General features: G+C 46.5%; 1 protein-coding gene across 9 annotated transcripts in view; it reads left to right on the top strand.

The window, feature by feature from the left end:
• The window catches only part of CARD11 (caspase recruitment domain family member 11), a 112847-nt gene that overhangs the window by 65150 nt on the left and 26271 nt on the right, over positions 1-21426 (top strand). For all 9 annotated transcript variants that reach the window (XR_012325942.1, XR_012325943.1, XM_073791834.1 and 6 more), the window contains exons 2-5: positions 7599-7720; positions 16383-16595; positions 18118-18255; positions 19351-19676. Coding sequence is in view for 7 of the 9 variants with exons in the window: in XM_073791834.1 (XP_073647935.1) it covers positions 7714-7720; positions 16383-16595; positions 18118-18255; positions 19351-19676 (684 nt within the window). In the remaining 2 variants the exon portion in view is untranslated. The remainder of the gene's footprint in view (positions 1-7598; positions 7721-16382; positions 16596-18117; positions 18256-19350; positions 19677-21426) is intronic.

Raw genomic sequence — 21426 nt, 5'->3', positions numbered from 1 at the left:
TGGTGACCTTTCCTACAAAATGCAAGGACCCAGCCTTTTCACTTAGCAGATGCTCGGGGCCGCTGGGCTCAGCCCACACTCACGTGCCAGCCCCCAGCCTCCCAGGAGCAGGACTTTGCTTGTCAGCGCTCACGTTTAGGGCTGTGCCTGCCCCGTGTCCAGTTTTGTCCCTTCCAAACCGCCTCACCCAGACCCCAACCCAGAAAGCAACTCCTGGTTTCCACGCACCTCTCCTGTGCTAGAATTTTGCTTAGATGAAGCCAACGTCTCTCTCTGAAAGCACAGAGGCTCCAGAATTGGAACCAGCTGGTGGTCTCGGTGACTCAGCCCCCGTGGCCCAGGCGGGCTTGCTGACCAGGCCTGGAAGGCACCTGCCGGAGAAAACAGTGTTTCATTCCCATCAGGGCTGGCCCGGAGCAAGGCTGCCCTTCAGGAGTGAGAGCGGGTGACCTCACGCTGGGCTTTGGGTTTGGCCAAGGGGTGTCCAGCCACGGCTCACGGAGACCATCGGAGCTGTCGGTCTGCTGTGTGCGCAGCTCTGGAATCTAGATGGAGCGAATGCTTTAAAGAGCCAATGTGATAAATTGATACACATTTCAGGACAATTTAAGTCTGTCATTCCTAATTCTGCTTTTCACAAAAGCTGCTCTGCAGTAGTGGTAGGAAAATGAGAGCTGGAGGGGGTAGACGGCAGAGCAATAACCTTGGGTCATGCAATAGGTGTACGCCCTTCCCAACCTCTGCCCTGATGGGTGCAAGTCGGAAGCCACTACAGGAGATGTCCGGATATGCGGCAGGGCCTGGGGAGGGGGAGGGCCGGTGTTTGCCATGTCCCCCAACCACCCCCAAATCCTGACTACCCATAGATGCTTCCTCTTTTCCCAAAAGCTATCAAGTTGAGACATTTTCATGCCACAGAAGCCATTGGCCCTTTGCCCGGGTCACCTGGAAGTGGATGGGGGGAGCACCTTGAGGAGTGTCAGGTGGCTTGGTGCCCAAGGAGATGCCCCGGGGGTGGTGGGCAGTGCCCTAGGCTGAAGGGCAGGACATGCCTCGGATGACGGCTGAGAAGTTTGGCTGTAACTCGAGTTGGGGGGAGGGTTGCGTGTGGAATAAAGAGAAGTGAAGAGAAGAGATGGATTCCAGTGGATGTGATGGAGGCCGGAGACGTGACCAGAGATTGGCTGAAAAGTGAGGGGCACGGCTCCGGATTTGAGGCCGGACCCAGCGGGCGGGATAAATCATGCGGCATATGCGTTGGACAACGGCGTGGTGTTAGTTAGCACTTCCTGGGCAGCGCCCCATCTCCCTCGGGGTCATGCTGTTTGTTTCTATCCCCTGCAGGCCTCTGTACATGGGCAGTACTTAGTCCTTATTGATTGCTTACTCTGGTTTTGTATCTAGAAAAAAAGGAACAGGAACAAATAGATAAGGAAGTTTCTCAGATTGCAGGGCTTAAGAATGTGTGGCTGGGACCAGTGTGATTTTCTCAGAAGGCTTAGATCTTGTTTGTAATGTGTATCTGCTGGGATGATTTTTGGCTGCAAGTTATAGAAACAGAATCACAGTTTTATACGCACTAGGGTTTTTATTCTTCTCATGAACCAAGAACTCAAAGGCTAGCTTGGACCCAAAGTCCGTGAAGCATCCTATGCAGCCGTTCTTAGAGTGCGGACTTTGTCTTCATGCTCACAAGAGTGCTGCTCTTCTTCCAGGCATTGCATCCACATTCCACGTAGGAAGACAGGGACAAACTAAAGGTGCTTCTCACCCGATTCCTCCTCCTCTACAGACCCTTCCTAGATGTCTCACCCAGAAACTTCCACTTACATCTCACTGGCCAGAATTGTGTCACACACCCACAATTCTAGCTGCAAGGGAGGCTAGAAATACAGTTGTTGTTTTTTTTTTTTTTAAGGTGGATATAGTAATGCTCCAAACAGAATTGGGGCTCTGTTGATAAGTAAGAGAGAAAGGATATTGGGTCGGCAGCTGGCAGTGTCTGCCACTACACTGTGAATTTAAAGTGATAATTGCTGCTTTCAAAATATGTATCAGCGAAGCTCTCCTGATTGCTATACACATGTTAATTCATGGAAAATATTATCATCTCAATATTTCAGTTGAATGAGCTGAGATAGACAGAGGTTAAAAAGTTAACTGGGATGCCAGAGAAGAATTTTGCAGGAGGAATTTTCTAGCTGCTTCTCTAAGTGCCCTTTTTGTAGGAATGAAACAGGTTGTAAGGCAGGAGACACACAGGAAGGGCTGCATCTGGTTCTTTCCCACTAAGCTTTCGTTTCAGAGCTGTAAACACAGTAAACATTGCTGGTGTTTACCGGTGTCTCCACATCCTTCTCTATTAATAATCTTTCACCCGTTTTTATGCCAGAAGTCCTTTCAATTAAGCGGAGGTTTCACTGGAATAATTAAACCCTCCATCTCAAGCCTCTCGCTCCAATCATCCAGGCAGATCAATGAACCAGAGACGCATTTATCTAACTGATGGTTGACCCCCTTCTCATTCCGGAGCTTTTGTGCTGGGGCAGCCCGCGGAGAGGAGAGATGTCTGTCCCACGGAGACAGCTCATTTCCAAAGGGCTTGGCACTCCCTGGATCTGAAGTCATTGCAGCCTCCTTGTTTATTTCATTCAGGTTCTGACTTTTTATTTATTCACCCAACAAATATATAATGAGCACCTCCCAAGAGTCAGGCCCCGTGCTGAATTTTACCGGGAAGGCGGAAGTGAAGGGGGGATGGAAAGATGAAGCAGACATGTGACAGGTAGCTGAGCCCCTCTGAACCCATTTCCTCTTCCATACGTTGGGGATTGTAGTGGTATCTACCTCATAGGGTTGTTGTGGTAAACGAGATAATCCACATGGAACATTTAGCCCAGTGTCTGCTTGTAGCAACTACCATGTCCCTTTTCCTAGACAGCTATTAGAGGATATGCTCCTGCAAAATGAGGGAATAAAGCAAAAAAAGAGAAAGCTATGGAGCCCAGGAAGCAGGGAATCTGATTAGTTAGGTTAGATGCTGTGCCTCGTCAGTGTTAGCTGTGATGATGGTGAGTTTTAGACCAGGTGATGCTGAGTTGGTGAGGGTTGAGTTGGAATCTCTGCTCTGCCACTTAGTGGCTGTGGGATCTCACCCTGTTATTTAACGCTCTGATCTGACCTCCTCGTCATAAAGTGGGAATCCTAACACCGACCTTATCAGGCTCCCGTGAGTGTTAAGCGAGGCGGCATCTGTGACGTGCCCAGCACACAGTCAGCGCTTCTGGTTTGGGAAGGGGTGAGCTGTCTGACAAGTTTTACAAAAAGTAGAATAGAGTACGTGTTCAGAGAATGGAGGTAACTGACTGATTCTTTATACTGAAATGCCTTAAATGGTTCCAACTATTGACATAGGTAATTTTTTTTTTACCATGGTAATACATACGTCATGCAGAGATAAAAAGTAAAGTAGGCTTGTCATGAAAAACGTCCATCCCCAGCCCTGATCCCCAGAGGCAGCTACTTCTCTTTTTCTCCATGTCGTTTTCTTCTGTTACCCACCTCCTTATTTCTAAATAACATGCTTATGTTGCTATTTATCGATATGTCGGTTTTAAGACATTATTTATTGACACGCCTGTAGGTGGATGATAATTTAGCTCCCCACATGGAGTAGTTCCCCACTCCATGCACTCTGCCTCCCCCCACCCCCGCCATCATCTCGGTACATTTAGATCAGTTTTACGTGTTACATTATCGTGACCAGGTAAATATTGTTCGTGTTGAAGCAAGTTGTATGCTGAGACTATGTTTCCTTTCCTATCTTTTTGTTTTTTCCAAAGTTAATATCGCCTCTCTTTTTTTTTTCACTTGCTGAGGTTTTTTTAATGTACCTATCCTCAATTTTTTCTTTCTGACTCTCAGACCTGTCATTTGCCTAATAATAATATTTCCTAAATTATGAAATATATCAGATCATGGTTCATTATTTTCCCCTTGGCAGTCTGCATCTAGTGGGCCCTCCATGATCCTGCCAGGATCTTGGCCAGCTACTTTTTACTGCATCCCTCTCATCCTGCAACTTTCCTTGCTGCTCTGTTTCCTGGCCTTCATACCTTCTTCTTCTTTATCGTTTTATTCCCTCGTTTTACTGGAGCATAGCCTGCAGTAGCTTCCTAAGAAAGGGTGCATGGGATAGAAATGTTTAGAGTCCTCACCTTTCTGAAAATAGCATCATTCTCTTTTCACACGTAATAGTTTGGGTAGGTATAGGATCCTAGGTTTAGAAGTATATTCCATTGGAAATGTGAAGGCATCACCCAGCTTCCAGCATTACTGTCGAAAGATCTGATGCCAAACTAACTTCTAGTCCTTTGCACATGACCTAATGCTTTCTCCCAGGAGGATTTTAGGGTCTTCTCTTATTCCCTGGTGCCCCGAAATTTCAGAATGATATTCTGAGAAGGCTATTTTCCACTGAGTGTACTGAGCACTTAAAGGACCCTTTAAAACTGAAGACTCAGGACTTTGCCTGGTGACGCAGTGGATAAGACTCCGCACTCCCAGTGCAGGGGGCCTGGTTTCGATCCCTGGTCAGGGAACTAGATCCCACATGCATGCCACAACTAAAAGTTCACATGCCACAACTAAGGAGCCCACGTGCTGCAACTTAGGAGCCCGCCTGCTGCAACTAAGACCTGGTGCAACTAAATAAATATTTTTAAAAATAATAATAATAAATAAAAAATAAATAAAACTGAAGACCCATGTTTTTACATTTGGAGAATCCTCTAATACTATTTCCTCTGATAATTTCATCCTGTAATTGATATTGTATCCCCACAAGATATACAGGAAAGGAAGCATAATTTCTGCATGATTTCTATTTATTGGATATTAGACCTTCTAAATTGACTTCATTTTCCTCCTTTCTTATTTTCCTTCTCTTAACTTTTTGTTAACTTTTGGGGCGATTTCCTCAACTTTATCTTCCAAACTTTCTATCGATTATAAACTTCCGCTACTTTATTTTAATCATGAAGAACTCTTTCTTGTCCTTTGCTCCCTTGTCAAAGCACCCTATTGTTTTATGACTGCAATATCTTATCTACTCTCTTAATGGATTTTAATTATTGGATTGTGTTTTTTCCGTTTTCTCTTAACGCACTGTCTGCCTTCTGCCGGTTCCCTGTATCAGTTTGTCTGTTTCGATCTCTTCCTTTCATGTGGGGACTTTGCTTAAGCCTTAAGTGCCCCTTGCCTCTCTGTTTATCCTTATGTGGGAGGGAACAAAAACTGTGCATGCAAGTTCTGCTTGCACAATGGGCTTCCCTGGAGCGTGAATAATCACTGGCTGACTGTGCTTGAATAACACCAATGACGGGGAGCTCATACCTCACCAAGCAATTGACTCCTCTTTTGAGAAGCAGGCATTATTCTTTTGAACCCTGAGCCAATATCTGGCATCTTACAACTTGGTTTTAGTTCTGTCTTAAGTTTGTGTGTTAAAGTGATATTTCAGGGAGATTTTGTACATACACTTTCTGGTTTGAGTCATTTAAAAGGTAAACTTTTTTAAAAAAGGCAATTCTAGGGGCTGTATGGTAGTGATTAAGTCCACATCCAGCCTTCCATGCTAATCATATGACTTGGAACCTCTCCCAGGTTTGACTTTCTTGGCTATACTGTGGTGATGACGGTGATAACGGTGATGATGGTGGTGGTGGTGGTGGTGATAAAGCCACCTGTCTCAAAGAGTTCTTGAGCAGTTAGGCTTAGCCGAGTGCCTGGCAGACTAAGTCGTCTATAAACACAGGGATGATGTTTCCAGCAGTTAAATGTCATACCTATGAGTTAATCGCTCAGGAGATGTAGCCGATACATTTTCCCCGACCTCAGGACCAAGTCTTCGAGGGTGAACTCAAAATTCAAAGGGCAGAAATGGAAAGTTCAGCCTCATTACTGGGTGTCTTGTGCCTCAGTTTCCCCAAACTACATTGACACATCATCGGATAGTACAAACCTGCTTTCCCTTTCCTGCAATTAAAACCTCTCCTACTATGAATTTTCTTAAAGGTTTTTCTTCTGATTACAAAAGAGGAAAAAAGCAAACCTCTTTGTTTAATGCAAATACAGAGAAGTATCATTTCCCTGGGCCTCCCTGGGCCTTGGTTTGTTGGGCTGAGGACGGCCCTGCCCATAGATCTCCTGCTCCCCCAGCCCTCGCCCGGGGCCCCCCAGCCGAGGAGACCAAGGAGACAGTGCCCTCCATAGAAGCATGTCGCCGCCACCTCCCCGGGGCTGAGGGGCTGAGACAGCAGCTGACTCCGATCCAAGCTGACACCCAACGGGAAGAGCTGCTGTCAGCCCTGGGAGAGCTTGTGTCATCTATGATTAAGCCTCAAAGCCAAAACCCAACCAGTTTCTGATTAAACGATGGCATCCCAGGGTCCCTGTCACCCCCTGAGTGGAGCTGTGGGTTTGGAGCAGCCGTCTGGAGCTCCTGCCAAGGGTACCCTGGCAGCTGTCAAGACAGGTGTCGGGGGCTTCCCTGGTGGCACAGTGGTTAAGAATCCGCCTGCCAACGCAGGGCACATGGGTTCAAGCCCTGGTCCGGGAAGATCCCACATGCCACAGAGCAACTAAGCCCGTGCGCCACAACTACCGAGCCTGTGCTCCAGAGCCCGTGAGCTGCAACTACTGAGCCCCCGAGCCATGACTACTGAAGCCCGCGCGCCTGGAACCCGTGCTCCGCAACAAGAGAAGCCGCCACGATGAGAAGCCCGCGCACCGCAACGAAGAGTAGCCCCCGCTCGCCGCAACTACAGAAAGCCCCGCACAGCAACGAAGACCCAACACAGCCAAAAATAATAAATAATTAAATAAAATTGCCATCTGTCAAACCACTAAAAAAATAAAAGTTAAAAAAAAAAAAAGAAGACCGGCGTCAGCTCCTCCTGACCTTCTCAGGGTCTGCACCTCCCCCCCACCGCCCCCCCTCACCGCCCCCTCCTCTACCGCCCTTTCTCCAGAAGGAGAGCCGGCCCTTTCCCTCAAAACCCACAGTCCCAGCTGGGCTTCTGGAGGGACTGGCTGGGCATGACGGCCTTGCCAGTCACCGTAAGGAACGCCGCCCTGGGGAAGTGACGGCGTGTTCCTGCCCAAAACCACGGCGAGCAGAGCTGAGACGTCACTCACAGTGAAGGGAACGTTTCTGGACTCAGGAGTGTGGTTTGCTGCTTCTGACCTGATGAATTACTAGCTGATTAGAACCTCTACACTCTGCAAATGCTTCTGTCAAAGGCTTCTAACGAGCTTCCACCCGGCCATGAGCAGCCCCACAGGTGGCCTTCTCTCCACTCCCAGAGTCTTGGGACCTGGGGCCAGTGGCCTTTCCCGGCTGTCCATCGGTGGGAACAAAAGCTCTTCTCCCCCAGCAGCTCCAGGCCACAGTCCACCGCGTCCCTGTCACCTGAAGAGATGCAGGCCCTGGGATTGTGTGGCCTTTGCTTCCAAAGCAGCGGGCCCCTTTGCTGCTTGAATGGTTCTGTCTCCAACCTGTGGCCTTGTTTCAAGTCATATTATCTTTCCTCTTACAGATCCTGCCCATCAGACCTCCACATCCGGAAGGAAACTGGCTCAGGGAAGGACCAGCCCCAGCCAGAAGGAGTAAAAGGAGTAAAAGTCACCTCCTGTCCTTTGGGCGCCGACTCTATGCCAGGTACTTCACGTGTGTCTCCTTTATGTAAAATAAATAGAAAGCGAGGTTACCTGAGACTTGCCAGGGGAGCAGGGAGGGGAGGGTTCCAGGCCGAGGGAGGTGCAGGAAGCAGGTTCTGAGCGAGCGGGCACCTGGTGGAGAATCAGAGACCGTCAGGCGAGGTGCGACCGTGGGGGCTGCTGGGGGGCCACCCTCAGCTCGAAGGTCAAGACAGAGATGCTGAATTGTATCATAGCAGCAGCTGGGGCCACACGGTCCATGTTTCCAATGAATGGCGGAGGGACGTGAGACCAGCGGCTGCCGTGGAGTTTGTCCACCGGCAGGTAGTCTCCTCGAGCCTGTAAGAACTTGAGCAAAATAGCCCTTCCTGCAGAATGTGGCCCAGGAGGCTTGAACCTGCTTTTTCTGGCTGTGTGTAGAAAGACAGATGTGGTCTAGGGTTTGACTCAAGACCAAGCCAGACCCTGCTGAGGGTACTGTCCGAGTTGCCATCAACTCTGGCCACAGTTGAGGGGAGGGAGGACCGTCCAGCCCGATAGGCTGTTAAAGCTCAGGGCCTCGGTGTCTAAGAGTGTGTTTCCGAGCAGATGCTTCATCCAGGTTCCTCCAGGTGACGGGGCCGAGTCAGGCTGAGTTACAGGGAAGCGTTTGAGAAGAGAAATACCTTTGAAATTGTGGTCAAGGTGGGGTTTTTTTCTTTTGAGCCTAGCTACACTCTCCAAAGTTTCTGCCCATGAAATATTTCATACGTTTTTATACACACACACACGCACACATAAAAATGTGTACGTGTATCAGTGAAACAAAGAACAGTAAAATGGACACGCGTGTCCCAGCTGAAGCAGTATTTCCCAGGATCAGCCGTGTCACCTATGTGTCCCACCACGTCACAGCCGTCCTGCTGCCCTCACCCTTCTGACGTTTATCAGACCCCTGCTCTTCGGTATAGTTTTGCAGTATGTCCTCAACCACATAGCTGAGTTGCGTATGTTTGGGAAATTTCGTGGGCGCTCCCCTATCGCACGTAATCTTTCGCGACTTGCCTTTACACTCAGCGTCACCTCCCCGAGGTCCGTCCGTGTTGACGCGTAAGCCGGAGTTCTTTTCCCCTGCCCTGCTGTAGGGTATGCCGTCGTTGAATACGCACATTATTGACGCCCTCTACTTGTGTCGGGACGTCTGTAGGGTGTCCAGGTTTTTTGGATACACGATGCCTCTGTTGAATATTCATGCACGAGTCTCCAGCTGAAATTAATGGGGAGATTCCTGAAGGTCTGTAGCAAGGACCAGACATCACATGTGGCCAAGGCTTACCGGGCTGGGAAGTAGAGGCACACACCCAGAGAGAGGACTCTGGCCACTTCTCAGGGGCCCTCGGGGTCTCTCGCTGCAGCTCCACCTGGCAGACCAGCTCCCTCCGCCTCCGTAGCCTCGACCTGCCTGGGGAGCTGCTTTACTGTGGCCAAGTTCTAGCCTCCACTGTGGCCGCCCTGATGCCACCTTCTAGCTAACTCCCCACAGCACATTCACCCGCCCCGCTGCCTCTTTGGCCCATAGGAAATTCCCAGGTCAAGGGATTGGACGAGTGCACCCAGCCTCAGGGCTGGTCCTCTTGGAGCAGGTCGGTCGGCTGTGGCTGGAGGGTTTACTTGGTACAAACAGGATGTCAGGGCTGTGGCCACCTGAGGGCGTGGGCAGGAAGGCAGATGTTACATACCGGCGTATCTGTTTCCCTAGACTTGGCTGTCATCTTTGTTCATTTTTCTTTTTCTCCTTTTTCAAACTATACACATAATACACTGATAGGTGTGTGTGTTGTAAACGCTAAAACAGTATAGGTAACGTCCAAGTCCTCCTGGCCAGTAACCTCCGAATTCCTCCCTCTTCTTAGATAGAATCAGTATAATCAGATCCTCTCAAACTTTTCCCCTCCCTCCTTCTTCCCCTCCCCTCCCCTCTCCCTATTTCTCTCTCCCCTTCTCTTTCACACACACACACACACACACACACCCCTACACACACACACCCCTACCTATATAATTATAGGTATTGCATTACATGAATGAGTTTCTACTGTGTTGTGATATTTTTTCTGACCCCAAATGTACAGTGTTTTCTTGACACCAAATACGTGTCATTGTTTCACATCCACCAGTTCTCTGACACCACCTGGGTGTCCAGCAATCCAGTTCAGTTCTGACACTAACTGTCCAGAGGCAGCAAAGATGCCACAGGCTAAGGGCTCAATCCCACAAGCCTGGCCCCCCCAGGATGGTGGCCCCAAACCCAGGGCCACCTGCCCTCTGCCTGAGCAGCTCTAAATCAGGGTCTCCCACAGCCTCCTCGCCAGGTGCAATAATTTGCTGGAATGGCTCACAGAACTCAGGAAAACACTATACTTATTATAACAGTTGATTTTAAAGGATACAAATGAAAACACACATGAAGAGGTCCGGAAGGGTCCCGAGCACAGGAGCCTCTGTTCCCATGGAGCTGAGATGAGCCACTCGCCCAGCGTGTGCTTGAATTCAGAAACTTGGAAGCTCTTTGCCCCCCATCACTGAGGGATTTTCATCAAGGTGCTGTTACGTGTGTGATGGATTAAATCATTCTCTGTTGGTGACTGAGTTCAATCTCTAGCCTCTCTCACCTCCCCTGAGGCAGGAATGTGGGGCTGAAAGTTACAACCTTCTAATCACTTGCCTGGTTCTTCTGGCATTCAGCTCCCATCCTAAAGCTACTAGGGGCCCCTTACCCAAGAGTTATCTTGTTACCATACAAAAAGCATTCACACTCTTGTCACTCTGTGCTGGGAACCAGGGGCAAAGACCAAATATATTTTTTAATTATACCACATGTATGTGTGTACGTATTTACTTTCATTTTTTTAACATCTTTATTGGAGTATAATTGGTTTTCAATGTTGTGTTCGTTTCTGCTTTATAACAGAGTGAATCAGCTATCCATATACATATGTCCCCGTATCTCTTCCCTCTTGCGTCTCCCTCCCTCCCTTTAGTTTTTTAAATAAACGATGTCTTGGGATCTTTTTATGTCACCACATACTTTCAAAATGTTATTCTATATGCAAGAGGGTCATGGAGTATCTGCTGAAGAATTTGGATTGTCTACGTTTTTTTCCTATTATAAATAGTGCTAAATTTTCAAGTAAAAAACGGGGGGGAAATTAAATCTCCGTTATAGGAAAATGAAGAAATAAATTATGGTATATTCTTGCAATGGAATAATACATCCAACAGTTAAAAATGAATAAACCAATAAAAATTAAGGGACTGCCAGATTAGATTGAAACAACGAGATCACGTGTGTACTATCTACAGGAGAAAAACCTTGCATCCAAAGGTACAAGGAGGTTGAAAGTAAAAGGATAGAAATATAGACTATGCTAAAAAGAATCATAAAAGAGCTAGAGTGGCTTATATCAGACAAAATAGACGTTAAAACAAAAGTGTTACTAGAAATAAAGAAGGGATTTCATAATGATAAAAGTGTCAACCACCAGGAAGTTATAACAGTTATAAATATAACCTAACCCAAACAACAGAGCCTCAAAATACATGAAGCAAAAACTGACAGAATTGGGGCTTCCCTGGTGGTGCAGTGGTTGAGAGTCCACCTGCCGACGCAGGGGACACGGGTTCGTGCCCCGGTCCAGGAGGATCCCACATGCCATGGAGCGGCTGGGCCCGTGAGCCATGGCCGCTGGGCTGCACGTCCGGAACCTATGCTCCGCAACCGGAGAGGCCACAACAGTGAGAGGCCCGCATGCTGCAAAAAAAAAAAAAAAAAAAAACCTGACAGAATTGAAGGGAGAAATGTAAAATTCAACAATAATAGCTGGATGGAGATTTTTAATACTCTACTTTCAATAATGGATAGAACAATAGACAGAAGATCAACAAGGAACTAGGAGACTTGAACTTGGACTTGTCTATAGTACGTGCCACCTAACAGCAGAATACGTACTCTTCTCAAGCCCCCACCTGGAATGTTCTTCATATGCTGGTCCATACAACAATCTTCAGTAAGTTTAAAAGGATTGAAGTGATCCAAAGTATGTTTACCAATCACAATGGAATGAAATTAAAAATCAATAACAGAGAGTAATTTGGGAAGTTAACAAATATGGGAAATTAAACATCACACTTCTAAATAACCAATAGGTCAAGGAAATCACACAAGAAAATAGAGTATTTACTTTGAGACAAACGGAAATGAAAATGCAACATACTGAAACTTCAGTGGTGTCACTAAACCAGTGCTCAGAAGGGAATTTATAGCTATCAGTGTTAATACTTTTAGAAGATCTCAAATCGGTAACCTAACCTTCCACTTTATGAAACTAGAAAAAGAAGAGCAAACGAAAACTGAAGCAAGGATAAGAAAGGAAGTAATACTATTAGGACGAAAATAAACGAGTTAGAGGAGAGAAGAGCAATCGAGAAAATGAATGAAACCAAAAGTTGTTTCTTTGAAATTTCAACAAAATTGACAAACCCTTAGCTAGACTGACCAAGAGAAAAAGAGAGATGATCCAAATTACTAGAATCAGAAATAAAAGAAGGGGCATTACTACCAACCTTACAGAAATAAGAGGCAAAATAAAGATAAAGGAATAATATGAACAGTTGTTTCTAATAAATTCGGTTACTTACATGAAATGGACAAATTCCTAGAAAGACACAAATTACTGAAACTTACTCAAGAAAAACAGGAACCTACAACAAGTAAAGAATTAGTAATCAAAAACCTACCTACTGGGGCTTCCCTGGTGGTGCATTGGTTGAGAGTCCGCCTGCCGATGCAGGGGACATGGTTTCGTGCCCCGGTCCGGGAGGATCCCACATGCCGCGGAGCGGCTGGGCCCGTGAGTCATGGCCGCTGAGCCTGCGCGTCCGGAGCCTGTGCTCCGCGACGGGAGAGGCCACAACAGTGAGAGGCCCGCGTACCAAAAAAAAAACCTACCTACCAAGAAAAGCCTTCCTTGGTGACCTCTACCAAACAAAAGACAAAAGTATGCCAATTCTTCGTAAACTCTCCAAAAAAGTAGAAGAGGAAGAAACATTTCCCAATTTATTCTATGAGGCAAATTTTACCCTGATGTCAAAACCAGTCAGACATCACGAGGAAAGAAAACTACTGACTAACATCTCCCATAAGGTATGGATGCCAAAATGCTCAAAAATATACTAGCAAACCAAATCCAACACGTCCATAACTAGCTGGGATTCACAGCAAGAATGCAACGTTTGTTTAATACCTGAAAATCAATGTAATATATTAATAGAATCAAAACTAAAAACTATATGGTAGTTGGATGCAGAAAAGCATTTGACAAAATCAAACATCCTTTTGTGACAAAAATACTCAGGGAATTTCCTCAGCCTGATAAAGAACGTCTGAAACACACACACACTTAACCAGGTAACATCACACTTAACAGTGAAAACTGAATGCTTTTCCCCTGTGATCAAGAACAAGAAAAGGGGGCTTCCCTGGTGGCGCAGTGGTTGAGAGTCCGCCTGCCGATGCAGGGGACACGGGTTCGTGCCCCGGTCCATGAAGATCCCACGTGCCGCGGAGCGGCTGGGCCCGTGAGCCATGGCCGCTGAGCCTGCGCGTCCGGAGCCTGTGCTCCGCAACGGGAGAGGCCACAACAGTTAGAGGCCCGCGTACCGCAAAAAAAAAAAAAAAGAACAAGAAAAGGATGTGCATTCTTGCCTCTTCTGTGTAACATTGTGTTAGAAGTTCTAGCCTGGGAAATTAGAGGGGAAAAAAAAGAGAAGAAAAGAAAAGAAAAGCCATCCAGATTGAAAAGACAGAAGTAAAACAGTGTAATTGCAGATGACATTATCTTATACATAGGAAAGTCATATAGAAAACATCCTATCATAAGGAATCCACTAACAAACTGTTAGAACTAGTAAATGATTTCAGTAAATCTGCTGGATGGAAGAGCAATATACAGAAGTCATTTATTGCATAGCCATATGTTAACAATGAATTTTATTCAACAAATAAAATTAAGAATACAGTTCACATTTACAATGCCATCAAAAAGAATTTAAATACTTAGGAATAAATTTAGCAAAAGAAGTGTACACTGAAAACTACAACACATTGCTGAAAGAAATTAAAGAAGATCTAAATTAATAGAAACACATCCCATATTCTTGGAGTATGACACTTAATTGCTAGATAGTAATACGTTCAAATTGATCTACATATGCAGCAGATTCACTATCAAAATCCCAACTACTCTTTTTTGCAAGTATTGACTAGTTGATCCCTAAAATTCATATGGAATTGCAAGGGGACCGGAATAGCCAAAACAATCTGAAATGGGAAGAGCAAGGTTGGAAGACTCATACTTCCCAATTTCAAAACTGACTGCACATTGACAGTAATGAAGACAGTGTGGTACTGGCATAAGGATAGACATATAGGTCAATGGAATAGAATTGAGAGTCCAGAAATGAACACTCACGTTTATGGTAAATTGAGTTTTGACAAAGGTGCCAAGACCGTTCAATAGGGAAAGAAGAATCTTTTCAACAAATTGTGCTGGAACAACTCAATCTCCACATGTAAAAAACAGCTGGACCCTTACCTCACACCATACACAAAAATTCATTCAAAATGCATCATAGGCCTAATTGTGAGAGTTAAAAGTATAAAACTCTTAGAAAAATAAATAGAAGTAAATTTTTATAACCTTGAATTAAGTAATGGTTTCTTAGATACACACCAAATGCACAAGTGAAAAAAGAAATTGGACTACATCAAAATTAAAAACTTTTGTGCTACAAATAATACCTTTAAGAAAGTGAAAAGGTAACCAACGGAATAGGAGAAAATATGTGCCAATCATACATCTGACTTGTATCCAGAACACATAAAAATTCCATATTAAAGACAAAGGTCCAATTTAAAAATGGGCAGAGGATCTGAAGAGGCATTTCTCATGCACAGATGGCCAATGTGCACATGAAAAGATGCTCAATGTCATTAGTTCATAGGGAAATACAAATCGAAACCACAGTGAAATACCACTTCCCAGCCATTCAGATGGCTGTACTAAACACGATGGACAAGAATAATTGTTGACAATGAGAACCTCATACATTGCTAGCAGGACTAGATTAGGACCTCATACATCGCTAGCAGGAATAGATTAGGACCTCATACATCGCTAGCAGGGATAGATGAGGACCTCATACATCGCTAGCAGGAATAGATTAGGACCTCATACATCGCTAGCAGGGATAGATTAGGACCTCACACATCGCTAGCAGGACTAGATTAGGACCTCACACATCGCTAGCAGGAATAGATGAGGACCTCATACATCGCTAGCAGGAATAGATGAGGACCTCATACATCGCTAGCAGGACTAGATTAGGACCTCATACATCGCTAGCAGGAATAGATTAGGACCTCATACATCGCTAGCAGGGATAGATGAGGACCTCATACATCGCTAGCAGGAATAGATTAGGACCTCATACATCGCTAGCAGGGATAGATTAGGACCTCACACATCGCTAGCAGGACTAGATTAGGACCTCACACATCGCTAGCAGGAATAGATTAGGACCTCATACATCGCTAGCAGGAATAGATGAGGACCTCATACATCGCTAGCAGGAATAGATTAGGACCTCATACATTGCTAGCAGGGATAGATTAGGACCTCATACATTGCTAGCAGGAATGTAAAATGGTGCAGCCACTTTGGGAAACAGTTTAGCTGTTCCTCAAAATGTTAAACATAGAGTTACCTTATGGCTCATCAGTTCCATTTCTGCATATCTGCTCAAAGGAAATGAAAACATGCATTGACAAAAAAACGTGTACATGAATCTTCATAGTAGCATAATTTGTAATTAGCAAACAACCCAAAGTCATCAATGGGTGAATAAACAAGGTGTGATGTACCCATACAATGAGAAAGTATTCCTCAGTAAAAAGTACTGAAACATGCTGCATACAACATGGATGAACCTGGAAAGAAGCCAGGCACCGAAGACCACATGTTGTACGATCCCATTTAAGTGAAACGTCCAGAACAGGCAAGTCTACAGAGACAGAAGATAGATTAGTGGTTGCCTAAGGCTGGAGGAGCAGGTATTGGAGGGGAGTGACTACTGAAGGGTATGAAGTTTCTTTGGGGAGTGATGAAAATGTTCTAAAGTTAATTGTGCTGATGGTTGTACAACTCTGTGACTATACTAAGAAGCATTGAATTGTACACTTTTAAAAGGTGAATTGTATGGTACGTGAATTATATCTCAACAAAGCTGTTTTTAAAAATGAATGAATTAGGTCTGTATGTATCAACCTAGATAAATCTCAGTAAATGCAGAGGGAAAAAAGCAAGTTGAAAAAGGAAACAGGAAAGCATATAGTATGATGCCATGGCCGCTGAGCCTGCGCGTCCGGAGCCTGTGCTCCACAACGGGAGAGGCCACAGCAGTGAGAGGCCCGCGTACCGCAAAAAAAAAAAAAAAAAAGGTAGAATATATATGCTTTTCTCTACTGTTTTTTCACCTAACAGTGGATACTGGAGAGCTCTCCAAAGTTTATAGAGCTATTCCAGTGAGGCTCTTTTATTAACCTTGTTGGGGTTTATGTCTAAAAGGAGGGGCGCCAGAGATGGATGACTATATGCAGACACTGAAGGATGAAGAGGATGCCCTGTGGGAGAATGTGGAGTGCAACCGGCACATGCTGAGTCGCTACATCAACCCGGCCAAGCTCACCCCCTACCTGCGCCAGTGCAAGGTCATTGATGAACAAGATGAAGATGAAGTGCTTAATGCTCCCATGCTGCCGTCCAAGATCAACCGGGCAGGTAACCTCAGGAGATAACTTACAGTTAGCTGTAGCAAAAGGACGTTTCTCTCAGTCAGGGATGTTTCACTAGAGTCCACAGACCTCTCCCCACCCCTGGTCCCCCACCAAACTGTCCATGGGTAGAGAGGGTCTATTAACTCGGCCGGGGGGAAATTACATCCTTATTTTACCCACCTAAGGCTTAGCGTTCCCTTCAATTATGGACGCAGGTAGGCAACAAATCACAGTGATTAGCAACACTTGTGTCCTTGTCAACAGTAAACATTACAGATATCTTCTTATCACGTTACAGCTATTACAGATTTCAAAATATCATTTATACTCATCTTTCCCTTGAAATGATAGTAGTTATTAGACCTGCCAAGAGATTGGCTTATTTGATGCATTGATAAAGAAGCCCATTTATTACTGAGTCGCAAATTTAATATTTGTTCACGTATCTTATTATGATTGATTCCCTTTGTCATCCAATGCATTTTATCTGTGTGAAAATGTTATTCTGGTAAAGGGTCCATAGGCTTTTGCAGACCGCCTAGGGGTCCATGACACTTTACCACATGCATTAAAGGTAGGTAGTAAGTGTGCTTTGTGAACTGTTTTGGTTTTATATACATCTGTGTGTGTATTCACATATATGTTTGTAGCAAAATATGTTTTGTGTGTAAGCATGCGGTCACAATGTAAAATGCATCTCTTTCTGTGGTTCACAGTTGAAGAGGGCTGAAACTCACTTGCCCACAGTATGACTGGTGATAGGTAGCTCATATGCTATGACTCTCTTTTGCATACCTGACCAACATCACTAATCCCAGCATGTTTTCCTACTGAGCCTGGATGTAACTTTAGAATTCGGGCGGCTGTGACAAACAGGCAGGTGACACAGGATGAAATTTATTTATTATGTCTACCCTAGGGGAAGGATTGAGTTTTAGGACCTCAAGGGAAGAAACAGCTGAAAACAAAATGTTTAAGGAAGGGGCGAGAAATGTAGACAATAAGTGGAACTGGTAGGATAAAAACTGAAAACTGCCAAGGAAATTACACTTAGAGTAAAAACGTTCCCAGACTATGTGTTAATCCCACTGAAGAACATGGAGCTATTCCTGCTTCCTAGGACTTTTCCTAGCTCCCCACCCAAATACTTATCTTCCTGGTCTGAATCCCAGAGAACCATGTATTATTCCGTAACCACTGCTGTACATCCGTCCTCCTTCAATCACAGACCCTGTGTGGTTAATTTTAGCCCTGGCCAGTTGGGAAGCTCTTTAAGACTGTTGGTTTCCTATGGCTGCTTCTGGTTCCACCAGTCTTTGGGAGAAAGGAAACTAACACTCACAGTCCCTGCCGAGGGCCTAGCACTTCGATTTACATTAGCTGGACTGTAAGATAAAACTCAGGAGTGACAGGATGTGGTGAGACTCTCTTCTTAAGAGTGTACTGTCTGGATGTGAGCCCAGCGTAAGACTGGATTTGGAGACATGGACGCTGCTGCCCACCGAGTGATTTGGCCTTTCCTCTAGGCCGACTGCTGGACATCCTACATACGAAGGGGCAGAGGGGCTACGTGGCCTTCTTGGAGAGTCTGGAATTTTACTACCCAGAACTGTACAAACTGGTGACAGGAAAGGAACCCACTCGTAGATTCTCCACCATTGTGGGTAAGTGGCTTTACCAGCAGCATTCGGACTGTGATGGGAGGGGTGTGTGTGTGTGTGTGTGTGTGTGTCCAGTGGTGGGACAGCTCTAAGCTTATGGATCTGTGACGTCAGGACAGTGCCCCGGTGGCACTTAGGAACTGTCAACCACTTATTTCTGCCTGATGATGAAATGTAGGTCACAGAGGAACAAACTGAATCAAGAGAAGTGGGTGTTTACTGAACATCCCCCATGAGTGTTGGGGGGGTGGAACTCCCCCTACCCTCTTCATCTTGTCCTTTCCTTTGCCTACCCTCCTGCCAGTATCCCATGAACCAGAGCCCGTGGTCATCTTGACATCTTAATTTTCCTTCCTAAATATTCTTAAATCTGTCTTTTCTCCATATACACCCCTATCCTAGTCAAGACCCATGCAACCCTATCAGCTCTTTATATCCATTCCTGCTCTGATCCAATGAGTTCTCCACTCCTCATGTCACCCTCCCCTACTTAAAACCTTTCAGTGGCTTTCCATTGTTGCCATCTGAAGACCCTAGTGCAGCCCACAAGGACCCTACATGGTCCAGCCCCTGATCATACTCCCAGCCTCACCTTTCTGCCTCTCCCTCTCTCTGAGCTCCAGCCACTTTGGTCTTCCTTCAGTTTCTGAAATGTGCCAGGTTCCTCTTCCCTTCCCATAGGACCTTGGCAATGTTGTTCCACCTTCCTAGAATGTGTTTTCTCTCCTCAATACCTGAGCCCATCCATCAGGAGCCTTCTCTAATGCCTCTGTCCACTCAGCTGGATCTGGTCCCCCCCACCCCGTTACACACTCTCACAGTCCCCCATACCTTTACTTTGTACAGTCCTCTCACTCTGTAGTTATATTTGCATGTGATCACTTGCTTTTTTGATGTCTGTCTCCCTTACCAGACATAAGCTCTACCGGGACCAAGGCTGTCTTGCGCACCCTGAATCCCCGGTGCCTGATGGGTAGTAAGAGCTCAGTAAAATGTTGGTGAGTGAATGAGTGAACGAATGACACCTGCCCCACGTCTGGAACCCCCTTCTTCCCCTCCCCAGTCCTCAGGCCTGACTGGGTGCCCCCCTCTCCACAGTGGAGGAGGGCCACGAGGGCCTCACGCACTTCCTGATGAACGAGGTCATCAAGTTGCAGCAGCAGATGAAGGCCAAGGACCTGCAGCGGTGTGAGCTGCTGGCCAAGTCACGACAGCTGGAGGACGACAGGAAGCAGCTGACGCTGACACAGGTGGAGCTGCTGACCTTCCGGGACCGGTACTACAAGATGAAGGAGGAGCGGGACAGCTACAACGACGAGCTGGTCAAGGTGAAGGATGACAACTACAACTTGGCCATGCGCTACGCCCAGCTCAGCGAAGAGAAAAACATGGCGGTCATGCGGAGCCGGGACCTCCAGCTCGAGGTGAGGGGCACGTGGCGGGAGCTGCTGGGCCAAAGTGAGTGAGCGGGAAGCGAAGGCCACCGGGCAGGCAGGGGCAGGGTTTAACACCTGGCCAGGTGAGGGAGAAAGGAAGACGCGGGAGTTCCGGCAGCCTAGATCAACTGTGCGCACGCGCACGCCAACCCAGCGAGGCTCGGTGCCGGTTTAGCGCCCAGATCCACTGCGCATGTGTGCACATGCGCACAGACCCAGTGAGCTTGACGTCCTGCTCAGGACGTGCAGACTTGCGCACCTGGGCCCGGTGGAGCTTCCCACTTGCTCCGGAGTGAGGACCCACTAGGCACGTGAACCAGAGATGCGCACATGGGCCCAGCTCGTGGGCACTGCACCCGTGCTGGGTGAGGGGGAAGATGGAGGATTCAGGGGCCTGCCCAGCTCTATGGCCCTCGGGAAAATCCCAAGGAGATGGGCACAGCACCTGTCCCGTGGATTCATGAGATCCTTGAGGCCAGGACTCTGCCCTTCACAGCTGTATCCACAAAGCGCAGCATGACACAGTGGAAGAGTCACTTATCAGTGAACAGTCCAGCAGCCAAATGGTAGATGTCATTAATGAGTTTACTTCCAAAAGGGAGATGGAGAAGGGAATTGCTTAACTCATTCATTCCTTTTATTGTGCACCGCCTTGCACCAGCCTCTTTTCCAGGGATACATAACTCAAAACCAAAGCCCTGCTGTCATGGAGCTCACATTCTAATCAGAAAAGAAATGCATCAATCGCTGGTAGTAATAAGTGCTATTAAGAAGAGGGAGAAAAGAGTTTAGGGATAGTGAGTGAGGGGTGCTGTTTTAAATAGGATGGTCAGGAAGCGTTCCTGACAAGGAGACACAGGAGCAGAGATCTGAGGAGAGGGAGGAGCCAGCCCTGCAAGCCTCAGGGGAAGAGCAAGGAGCAAGTGCAAAGGCCCCAGGTAGCGGCCATGCTTGGTGTTTTCGACAAACAGCAGGAGAGCCAGTGGGGCTGGAGGCAAATGAGCAAATGGGAGCCGGCCAGGGTCCAGATCCTGGGGGCTTGGTAAGAACCTTGGAATTTATTCCAGTAGTGACGGAAGCCACTGAGGGATTGAGAGCTGCGAGCGACAAATGATTTATATCTAGAAAGATCACTCTGGCTGCTGGGTGGAAAATAGACCCTCAGAACATTTAGGAAGCCCCTGCCATGTGGAAGGCACGGTGCTAAGCACTGCGGGGGACATAGGCATAAATAACCTGATTTGTGCCCAGGTCACTTACAATTTAGTTGAACCAGACAGATCAGTAAACAGTCCACTAGAATTCAGGTGGATTGAGTCGGTGGCATAGCAGGCAAAACGCAAGAGCTTTGAAACCCTTTGGCTTTGACTTCAAATCTGACTTCTGGCTTTACCACTTAGTGGGTTCTTGGCCTCCGTTTCCTCATTCGTAAATGCCAGTTACATGGAAATGAAAATGATACCTACGCCCTAGGATGGCTGAGATGCTGAAATATGTCTTTGGCAAGATGGCTGACCTAGTAAGCACACACTTTGTGTCCACTTGGTTGGGACTGGGGATCTAGACCCAGAACAGGTCACTTGGGTTCATCTTCCAAGACTCTAAGGAGGACTGTGTGCGTGTGTGTGTGTGTGTGTGTGTGTGTGTGTGACCAGGAAGCAAGGTTTCTGTGCTGTCTCATCTAGGATTTGGAGGTGTTAACCTGTGGCGGAGGTTTAAAACTTTCTCTCCTAGAACT

Source organism: Tursiops truncatus, chromosome 15 (genome assembly GCF_011762595.2).
Source record: "Tursiops truncatus isolate mTurTru1 chromosome 15, mTurTru1.mat.Y, whole genome shotgun sequence".
In the NCBI taxonomy this organism is placed as follows: Eukaryota; Metazoa; Chordata; class Mammalia; order Artiodactyla; family Delphinidae; genus Tursiops; species Tursiops truncatus.
This window is presented reverse-complemented; position numbering and strand designations above follow the sequence as displayed.